Source organism: Neopsephotus bourkii, unplaced genomic scaffold (assembly GCF_033783945.1).
Source record: "Neopsephotus bourkii isolate Nb327-2 ecotype Australia unplaced genomic scaffold, CSIRO-AGI_Nbou_v1 NB_1615, whole genome shotgun sequence".
In the NCBI taxonomy this organism is placed as follows: Eukaryota; Metazoa; Chordata; class Aves; order Psittaciformes; family Psittacidae; genus Neopsephotus; species Neopsephotus bourkii.
Window position 1 is genome coordinate 1,181,275 of NW_026902090.1, and position 11,117 is coordinate 1,192,391.

General features: G+C 50.5%; 1 protein-coding gene across 2 annotated transcripts in view; it reads left to right on the top strand.

Moving 5' to 3' along the window:
• Positions 1–6,333, top strand: part of ARMH3 (armadillo like helical domain containing 3) — a 130,112-nt gene extending 123,779 nt beyond the window's left edge. For both annotated transcript variants that reach the window (XM_061372511.1, XM_061372509.1), the window contains one exon: positions 5,295–6,333. In XM_061372511.1, coding sequence (XP_061228495.1) covers positions 5,295–5,387 — 93 coding nt within the window. In that variant the 3' untranslated portion in view covers positions 5,388–6,333. The remainder of the gene's footprint in view (positions 1–5,294) is intronic.
• The last annotated feature ends 4,784 nt before the right edge of the window (positions 6,334–11,117 follow it).

The window sequence follows — 11,117 nt, forward strand, 5'->3', positions numbered from 1 at the left end:
CATCCCAAGGGCTCCTCCAGCCAGCATCTCCTTCCCCAGCCACATGACTGCTCTGCTTCCTGCATGCCCCACTTTCCACTTGGCCTAGCAGAAGCTCAGGCTGATCATGCCAATTGATTAAAATGACATTCTCAGTCGTAAGATCATCACAGCTACAAAACACTTCAGCTAAAATTATTTTCTTCCTAGCCTGATGATTTATTTAGTTACTTTTTTTTCCCCCAAATCCCAATTATGTATCATTTAAGAATCTCTTTAGATTAACCAGCACCTCCTCACCTCCCTTCTGAATATTGCCCATCCAGGTACCCCTGAGACCCTCTCCTCAAGGGCATATGAAAGCCTGAATAATTACTATCTAAATGTGCTGATTTGACCCAGTTGTGAATCTCTTTAATCCACATTTCTCTAGATGCCCTGAGAATTGGGACCCTATTAAATGTTCTTTACTCACAGCTATAGAAAATCCCCTGCATTCCATTAAGCTGTTCCCTCAACACAGCAGGAAATCAACCTGATATGCTATGATTTGTCTTCAACAAACCCAGCTGGCCTCCTGTCCTCCACGCTGTTTTTTCCTCTAGGTGCACAGTAACTGATGGCTCTATTAATTGTTCGAACAACTCATCTAAAAGGACCTAGTCTGCCCTGTCCTCTCTATATCCTCTTCAAACCAGGTAGTTGGCTTCCTTTTTGCAAGGCTTTTTAATCTTTACTTTGTCTTCTATTGCTGGTCTGATGTTGGATAATATCCCCCTGCCCAATGCATTGTGTTTAACGGCTGAGGTTCGCAGGATTTCATGGAGGTGGCAGAGTGAAGCTGCTGCAGTTTTCTTCACAGGCTCTGCCAAAGGAGCAGGTCTGGTGGTGAACTACAGGTTTCCAGCATGGTTTCCAAACTCATGCTGGTCCCATCAGGTCTTCCTGAACAGGATCTGTTTGCTAATAATTGCTTCCAGATTCTGACTGCTTTTCTTACCTGTGTCTGTGTGACTGCATTAAAGCAAATCCTTCTTGGTGGGGAATGACATGCAGGAGCCATTTTCCTTTTCGGCTGCCTTTTCATCTCTCTGTGCTCCCATTAAGTGAGTGAGCAGAAACTTCCCCAAGCCATTCTCTTGACTCCTTTATGCTTAAAAATCTCGTTCTCACTCCTTTGACATCCTCTGCTAATGCACTGCTTCGCTTCTCTGGCTTTGCCTCAGTGCTGCTCTTTCTTGATAATCCCAAAGAAAAATCTGCTTTCTTCTCACATTCCCTTTTCAAAGAAGCTTTCAAAGGCCTGTGATACTGCAGCCACATTGTAGTGGAAGGTGGTGTGCGGAGTGTTTTATCAACTGGGTTTTCTAGCCTGTTGTGCTGCCTTTGAGGGGCTAAAGGAAGGAAGTTAGGAAGTTTTCTAACCCTTTATTTCTTTTCCTTTGAACCCTCGGGGATGGCATTTGAGGTCTGTACTGCTTTGGTAGAATGAATGGTTTGGATGTGAGCTTTTGGACCCTCACATTGCAGCTGGAGGAATGCGTGGAAAGAGATTCAGCATCTTTCTAAAACATTCACTGTCTTTGCAGTTGGATGGGTGTCAGCAGACTCTCAAAATAGCCTGATTAGGGGTTGATTTCTGCAGGGGAAATTACACTAATTTGACTTTTAATTAGATGTAGTAGTCAGTGTAAACCTTCCTCCCATTGTACAGATTTCTTAAGAGCTGCTTGTTGATTTGAAACAGGTTTAATTGATGGGACTTGCTGTGAAGTAGGAGTGTCTGTACAGGGTTGCTCCCATCCAGCTATAATGACATGAGACTAGAACTGAATACTGTTTTCCTCGCGTGGTTAATGCCACCACTACATCCATTCTTTCACTTGCTTGTTGTTCTTTAGGTGATGTCACCATTTCATGCATTTCCCATTTCTGCCAAGTTTGTGCGCTAAATGTGATCGAAGCTCCTAATAGGGAGAAAGCAATACTGTGCTCCAGCATGCTCCATGCAGAAGCAAGAGAGGAAACATGCTCTGCTTTTACTTCCTTGCAGAAGGGCTGTTAAAGCTCTGAGCTTACTTTCCAAGGCTGGTTTTGTCCGCTTGTGTCAGCCACTCTAGAGGGTTCTGGTAGCTTCCAGGCTGGCAGCCAGGCCTGGGCTGCCCGCTGCACCAGGAGCTAGGAGGAGTCCTGGGGTGTAGCCTCATGGATGGAGCAGCTCAGCCAGACTGCAGGAAGCTTCTGAAGTTTATCCTCGTTACAGGCTGACACCTCCCTGTGTCACTGTCTGGTCTTCCAATCCCAAAAGGGAGATGAGCTCTGGTTCCCTGACCTGAGCCCTGGTGCCAGAGATAACTTGATTTAACTCTGATTTGTGCTATTCTTACCTTTTAAGCTGGTTGGTTCAGAGCTGTTGCTTTCTCACAGCAGAGGCAATGCTGGGCAGAGATTTGTAGAAATGTCTCCCCAGCTTGTGTTAAAGCAAATTAAAGCCAACTAGACTGCTCTTGACCATAGTTTGTGTCTAAGCTCCTCTTGAAACCTGAAGCTGTCTTCAGGTGAAAACAGCTCCCCAGGTGATCTACTCCACTGCTTCACAACCCATAGGTTTAAAAGTAGTTCTTCTTTTCCAGTGTAAATCTTCTCTGTCTTGAGTATTTCTTGCCCCGTCCCTGGGGAGCCAGAGAAATATTACTCACTGTTCTCTTTCTGACCTCATTTTACATATTGGAGAGTGTTTGCTCTGTTCTTCCTAAACCGTCTCTTTGCAAACTAAACAAGCTTAATTTCTGGTGCTCGGTCTACCCGACGGCTACAATTTCACAAAGTCATAGAATCATAGAATAGTTAGAGTTGGAAAGGACCTTAAGATCATCAAGTTCCAACCCTCCTGCCATGGGCAGGGACACCTTGCTCTAAACCATATTACCCAAGGCCTTGTCCAACCTAGCCTTGAACACTGACAGGGATGAAGCATTCACAACCTCCCTGGACAACCTATTCCAGTGCCTCACCACCCTAACAGGAAAGAATTTCCTCCTTATATCCAATCTAAACTTCCCTTGTTTAAGTTTTAACCCATTACCCCTTGTCCTATCACTACAGTTCCTAATGAAGAGTGCCTCCCCAGCATCCTTATAGGCCCCCTTCAGATACTGGAAGGCTGCTATGAGGTCTTCACACAGCCTTCTCTTCTCCAGGCTGAACAGCCCCAACTTTCTCAGCCGATCCTCATATGGGAGGTGCTCCAGTCCCCTGATCATCCTCGTGGCCCTCCTCTGGGCTTGTTCCAACAGTTCCATGTCCTTTTTATGTTGAGGACACCAGAACTGCACACAATACTCCAGGTGAGGTCTCACGAGAGCAGAGCAAAGGGGCAGGATCACCTCCTTCAACCTGCTGGTCATGCTTCTTTTGATGCAGCCCAGGATACGGTTGGCTTTCTGGGCTGTGAGTGCACACTGATGGCTCATGTTCATTTTCTCATCAACCAAGTCCTTCTCCGCAGGGCTGCTCTGAATCTCTTCTCTGACCAGCCTGTAGCTGTGTCCTGTGTTTTCATCATGTGCCACTCCAGCCTCTCTTTCTGGACTTGGAGAGACTGCTGCCACATAGGAGACCTTGATTTGTAGACAAGTTGGGCATCTTCTACCACTGGTGCCTGGTCCCTGGCAGCAGTTCCTAAGGCCAGGAGCTCGTTTCTGCTTGTCCTTTCTGTTGCTGGCGCCCATAGAAGTGCTCATAATCAGAATAGGAATGCTGGCTTACACTGCATGTAGCATCTGCCCCTTTTCTACAGGCAGTTACACTCCCCAGGGCAGAGGTCTCTCATCTGTTTAGCCATGTTGTTCCCCTCTAGAACTGGGTTGCTGAGCATTGGAGTGAGGAGCATTCAGTAGGACTGAGACCAAATCCTGCTAGTGGGGCTCCTGTTTCCCGACAGGGAGACAGCCCAGTGCAAACCAGTGCTCTGGAGACAACTTGCTATAATCTGTGTTAAAGTGAGTTATCCTACAAGAGGTGATCCCAGACTATTTCCGTATGGAGTAAGTCACAGGACATCTAGAGAAGAGAGGTGAGAGGGTGCTCCAAGGAAACAAAGACACATGGGGTCTCTGCCAAGCATCCTGATAAAGAAGAGTTTGTTGTTTCTGGAGACACCATGATACTGCAGTATTCTTTCTTTAAGTGTAGACGTCTTTGCTGGCTCGCTTGGGTTGTTGAGGTCTGTGCAGTGGCATCCACTGGGGTTCATTTCACAGCTATCCCTGTTAACCTTGCATGTCTTGGTTTGCTTCCCACTCGTACAATTCCTGCCTTTTTGGGAGCTTTCTAACCTTCCCTCTGTTTTTCTCACCAGTGCAGCAAGTGCTAACTTGCTTCCCAGCCCCCACTGTTGGATTCCTCATTCTGCTTCTGTATAATTCATCCCCCAGTGCTTTTGAAAAGCACAAAACACTAACCAGGTCAGCAACAACCTTATTATCACAGGCTCCAAGTCTCTGGGAACTGTAATCCCGTTGTTTGGATGAGCTTGTGTCAGTTTTGCTTTCTGTCACTGCTGCACACAGTCGCTGACACAGATGATGTTTGCCGAGTGCCGCTGAGACTGTGCCCAGTCTGAGGCCTGTGTGTTCAGCCAGCGAGTCTGCAGGCATGAAGGAGGAAGGGAAGGGAAGCTGCTGCACAACAGGGCTGTCCGGCTGCTCTTCACAGACTCTGCAGGTGACCAGAAGGCTGGGTATCACTGAGAGATAAAGTTGTCACTTCTTCAGAGACAGCTAGTGAGCCAGGTTCAAGCGTAAGGCACTCACCACAAAATACAGCTGGCCCTGGACCCACGGGTTTCTGCCAGCCTTGGTGGTAATTTATGTTTACAGCGTTGTAGCATGGCCTCTGTCCTTTCCTTGACTCTGTGTCTTTGGATCTGCGGGTTCTGGAGCAGAACCAGTGGGCACTGGTAGAAAATGTTCTTCCAGCTGCAACCTGGAAGTGCTCACTTTCCCCATCGCTTTGCCCCACAGCAGGAAGCTATCATTGCTTATGTATCCAAACAGAGCATTCTCTCCCATCCCTCTCTCATTTGGAATTTACTCTCCTTGCTGGGATGTCATTATAGGCATTCCTGTTATTCCAGGATCCTCAGGGATTTCTGGAGTTGCAGTGGGAGTTGGCTGCAGCAAGTTCTCTGGGGCTGTAACAGCATGCAAAACAGTTTCATGCTGAACCTAGAGGTCAGCAGTATCAAAGCTGCCATGCTTATGGGGGGCCAGGAGGAATCCCTTGGCTAAAACATCTTGTTTTGTCTCTGCCAGGTTCGGTCTATCAGCATCAACGTGAGGAAGAACCTGGCTTTCAACACGCTGAGCCAGGAACTGCTGCTGAAGGAGTTCTCTACGATCTCTTGAAGTGGGGACGTTGCTACTGCGCGGGGCTGACCAGAGATGGGCCTGTTTGGGCAGGGACACTACAGATCTGCAGCCAGTTGTCCCTTGCCTTCCGCCTGCAGAAGGGACTGCATTTCTTTTAGGGGAGAGCCTTGCTGCTGTGTGTTTGATCCCAAAGGCATGTGTTTCAACAGGACTGGGGCTGAAGAGAGTGATGGGCATGTTGAGGAGAAGGAGGAAGCAATTCTGTAAGGTGCAATGGGGATGGGCAGCCATTCCTGTGACGTAGCAATAGGGATTCCCTCCACAGCCTCAGGGAAGATGCACTGGAAAGCTTTGTAGCAGAGCTGGGGAGAGCTCACAACCAAAATAATAAAGCCAGTCCAGCCGTGTGAGACAGTTCTGCACTGGGATCACTTGCCTGCTCTACAGGGAAAGCTCCCTGATCCCAGGTAAGGGCTGTTCTTTTCTGTCAGCCTGAATTAGCCTGCCCTCCTGCAATGTACTTCAAAGCCCCCTGGGAATGGCTTTGGGGTATAAAACAGTTTCCCCAAGGAGCAGGCCCTGCTTATCGCTGGTTTCTTATGGTGTCACTTGAACTAAGCCATTGGATTATTGGAGAAGGAGAAATTTTGCCTCCAAGGCTGTTCCTTTACAGGGTCCTGCTGTAACTGGAGACCAGCTCTGCTTGGGATCGCTGTTGCTTCCAGTAGCCCAGCTCATCTCTGCTGTTATCTAAGGCTGAGGGACATTTTGGTATATTCCATTTCCACAGGGCAGAAGACAGGCTGACTCCCTCTCCACACTCTCCTTATTGCCCATCAGAGACTGCATTGTGACAATCCTTCCCTTCCTCACCGGAGCGTCTGCCTTGCACATGTTTGCAAGTGCCTGGTGACCTTCCTGAACTAAGAAGTCCCCATTTTTCCCTTGTGTGTAGCACACGATTAAAATGCAGCTGGAGAAGTTTCTTCATTTTCTCTCTTGCCCTCCTGTCTGCACCAAGCAACTTGCAGCAACAGCCTGCCGAGGACTTCCTAAGGAAGAGCTCTGGAATGATGTTCTGGGGCCCAGGCAGGCTTTTCTCCTCCAGAGCCAGTGTTTTAGAGGTGCCCAGGGCCAGCAGAGCCTGTTCCGAGTGCTGTATCTGGCTGCCAACTCAGGAATACGCAGCATAAACACCCGTTCCCTGCCCCTGCATTTTCAGCTCCCAGCAGTGATGTTAGGATCTGGCCTGACTTGGTGGACAGAAGCAGAGAAGTTATTTACATCCCAGATCCACTTTTGTTTTTCCCTAGAAAACAGAGTTTTGTTTGCAAAAGAAGTGCCTAGCCCCACTCTTAGCCTTGTTAGGTTAATGTGAGCAGTGTGGACGTCATGCTCATTTACTACCATTTTTAGGCAAGGCTTCTTCATGCTAACGTGTTAATTACATTCATGTTTCATCTCTACCTGCCATGAGCATGGGAAACTGAAAGCTGTGTCCTTGGCCACCCGCTGAGCACAGCACCTGATGAAGACCGTATGTTTTCCTTGGGAGCACTGGCTTCTCCTGACAGGAGATGCTTTGTCTCAGCAGGGAATTGTCTGGCTTTTATCAGCTAAGCCAGACACCTATTTGCTTTCTGCCATGCAAGTGTGTAGAAATGTGTATATACCAAAGGGACAGGGCTTGGGAGAGCAAGCAGACTCCATAATATCACTTGGCTTGAGAACAGGGCAATAGCAATGGCTTGCAGCACATGGCACTCATCTGTAGGTGTGGGGAACTCTTGCTCGATGATCTTGCCTCTGGGGACAGGGAGTTTCATCTAAAGCCGGCTTGAGTTGCTTCCCTGAGGTGCAGCCCCAACATCACTGCTGTTGGAGCACTGGATCACTCCTTTTCACCTATCTCAGTTAGGCTGGGGCTAAGAAGACACGTGACAGAGTTGGGAATGAGTCTGCCTCTGCCTCCGCAACCTCTGGGGTTTTCAGCTTTTCACTCTGGGCTCAGCTATAGAAGATCTCGTCTCCCCCAGGGTGCTCCCTTGCTGGGATGAACCCAGAATCCCAGGCTGTGGCTGGAAGCCGCTCTCATGGTGTCAGCCCTAACCCAAGGCTGAGCTGGGGAAGACACTGACACACATCCTCTTGTCACGCTGTCACCGAGCCAAGCACTGTAAATGGATGTACATACACACCTAGAACTCAATAAATAGCAGAGCCCTGCCTATCCTGAATGTGCAGCATTTGTCCTTCACAGAGGGGACGGGGGGTGTTATGGGGGTGGCCCTGTCGCCGTTTGGTGGTGACGTGTGGCTGCAGCAAGGCAGTCACTTGCCCTCGGGTTCTTCTTGCGCAGAGTCAGGTTGTGGTGCACTCAGCAGTGCCCCCTCCTTGATCCAGGCTGCAGGTACCAGCAGCAGTCAGCATGCCCCTGGGGCTGCCGGTAGGGAAAGCAGACAAGGCTGAGAGCCCAGGAGCCAGGGATGCAGAGATCTTCCTGTGCACAGTGTGATGCTCTCTCCTGCTGGTGTCAGCCGGCTCTTGCTCACAGATTCTGCTGCAGATTTCCCTGTTTTGTTAAACACCGCACTGGTGCTCGTGTCTGGGAGCCAGCTTGAACTAGGCAGAAAGCCATTTAACTTGTAACATTCAGCCTCAGGATGTGACTGGTGGCCCCAAACTTTCCCGTATCTGATCTGAGCAGTTGAGTGTATTTTATTATATCTAACTCATAACTCAGTCTATTATTGGAAGAGCTGGTTTTGATGCTTGGGGAGTGTGGGGAGAAATGAGATTGCTGCCTTTAAATTAGGCAGCTGCTGCGGGGAGACAAATATTTTACAAAATAATGACCAAATTCTGCAGGAGAAAAATTGAGTTTGAGCGAAACTTTGGGGGGAGTCACTGCAAATTGATTTGTAAGTGCCACTGTGATTTGGGGTATCTTTTTCCTCAGCTCTTGCAGGTCCCATTTTTCAAGCAGACTGTAGAAAGAAGCTGCTTCTCAGGAGCTGAGTTTCCCCTGCCTGGGCTGTAGCTTGTCAGAAGAGGCACCGAAGGGAGGCTTGTGGCGGGTGTCAGCTCCATGTGATGGTTTGGGGTGTCCAGAGCGGTACCCCTGGGTCTCAGGTACACAAAGTGAGGTGTACCCTCACCCTACTCTTGTTTGTAAGTCTCTTTATCCCCTTCCTGAGCATGGCTGTTACCTGCTGTGATCCCATCCATGTGGTGTGGAGGATGTCTCTAGGGTTGAGCTGCCCTCCTCATGCACATGTCCTGGTTCCCATTGGGACACTTTGCCTGCCTGAAGTATTGATGCTCTTCCCCAGCTCTAGGATCCTGCCAGGCTGTTGCACGGTGGGTATCAGGAAGAGAAGCTTGGTGTCCTGGGAAGAGCTATCAACCCAGCACTTGTGCAGGGGGACAGGCCCAGCATGCTCCATCTGCCTCCCCATGCTTCCTCCCGCCAGGCAGAGGGAGATGCCAATGCCCTGCCAAGTCACGGCTGCCATCATGTGTGCTGGGGCTGCTGCACAGCCAGCAGTCTGCAGGGAGATTTACAGCTGGCTCTTGGCACTCGCAAGCAGCTCTCCATCTCGGTGTCAGCACCAATGCCTCATGGATATTTATTCTCACCTCCTGTTTTCTGGGCTGTTTTCTTGTTTGGTACTGGTTGGGGTGAGCAGGGATGTACTGGGTGGAAGTTGGTTCCTGTGGAGGTGATGGGGATTTTTTGGCAGATGAGCTGCAGACATCCAAAGGATCCACAATGAGATGTGCTTTTCCCCTGCTGGAAATTAATTCATGCCTTTGCTGATTCTCTCAGTGGGAGGGTGGACAGAAAAGGGAACGATGAATGGAAGTCTGGGCCAGGAGGCTGGAGAAGGGCTTGTTGCAAGGCTTGTGGGACCTGGCATTCCCTAGGGCTGCCGAGAGTCCTTTGTGCCGCTCAGAGCCCTGGTTGTCCCCACTGCAGCCCAGTGTGGGTGAGCTCAGGGGGACACTGATCAAGCAGAAGAGTGACCCCAAATGAATGGGACAAGCAGCACCCTTGGGAGACCATCACTGGATGCTTGATTTGCTCCTGTTGCGGGAACAGCTGCTGTGCCTCCACGCTGCTCTCCCCCTCTCAGCTCTGTGGCAGCAAGAGCACAGGCCAGGCCGTTCTCCACAGCCCCTGCTCTCCTGTGCTGTCCCCCCCGGGCTAATTGAATCATGGGGCTGGAAATTGAATCCAATTGAATAGATTAAATGAGCCGGGCTCACTGCTCACTGCAGCGCTGCCCAGAGCCCGGGAGCCCTGTGGGGGCACGGAGGGGCTGGGCAGGCTGCAGGGAGATGGACACACACTGGGCTGGGCTGGGCTGGCTCTTCAGCTCTGCTTGATGGGTGAACCCCCAGCCGGTCCTCAGTGATGTGCAGCCTGGCCAGGTCCTGGGGCCCATGGGTCACTGTGCTACAGGTATGTGCAGGTTGGCTTTTGCTCGTTTCCTCTCTCAAGTAATTAATGACTGATTAGCTGGAGCTCCCCTGCTCTGGGGTTCAACCAGCGCCCTCCCAGCAGTGTACAGGGTGAGGTTTACTATGGCAGCTGTGGCTGTTCCCTGCCCAGCAGCTCTAAGGCAGTTGCTCCCCCAGCCTGGGGCAAGTGATGCTCCAGCAGCACCGGTCTGCACCATGCCGTGCCCTGCTTTCATCCTCTTTATGGTCATTGCCAGGCCAGTGGGATGGAGACCAAAGAGCAATGTGTGTGTGTGTGACACCGGGGTCACAGCATGGACATCCCCTCCCATGGAGGTGAGCTTGGGCAGAGCAAGACCTGTGTCCACAGCACAAACTTGCTCCTGACAGAGGTGCACAGCTGTATTCAGAGCAGACCTGAGCTGCTGAAAGGGCCCCTGGTGTGGCATCCAGTGTGGTGTAAGTTAAGGATGGAAATAGTATCTGGTTCCGGTTTAAATAAAAGCTGATCCCACAGGCACTGAGCACACAACGTTTACGAGAGATGCTTTATAGTGCTGGGAGGGTTTGTGAGACTCAGGGTACCTCCGGAGTCCAAGTGTGCTCCAGAGCAGCCTTTGCTTTCTAAACCAAGTGTTTTTCTTCACACACAAGTAGCAGAGAAACAGTCAGGGTGGGCACAGAACCCCTGCAGACCCCCTAGCAGTGTGGCCATGCCAGGGAGTCCCTCCTTGCTGGAGGCATGGGCAGAGGCAGGTGACTGGCTTTCAGGGACACGCAGAGTGATGTGAAGTCTCCCTCCTGTGCATCCAGATTTCTCCCACCTGCTGGTTTGTATTTGACAAAGGAGGTTCCCTTTCTCCTGCAGCATTCCCACTTGCAAGGCTCTCCCAGCAGCTTGCAGGCATCTGTTCCTCCTCTAGATCTGCAAGGTTTTCCGCAGCTGAAATCCCCCCCCATGTCTGAATCTCACGGTGGCTCCCACCTTCCTATGTGTCTCTGCAGGGTGGGTTAATGGAGATGGGAGCAGTCCTCCCCTATGCGTGTCCTCCCCAGGAGTACCTGCTGCTCTGCTGCTCCCTGTGTCCTCCCTCAGGACCCCAGGGCTGCATGGGGCTTGTCCAGCTCTCGTGCCACCCACATCCATTTCCTTTGTGGATGTAGTAAATACTGTGGTTTATACCTGAGTGAGGCCATTTGCCCTGCCTGGAGCTCCTATGCAGCCCCTTGCATGGCCATGAGCATCCCTCCTCCAGGCTGAGGGGTTGTGTGGGACCTGGGTGGGGAAAAGCCCTGGTGCTG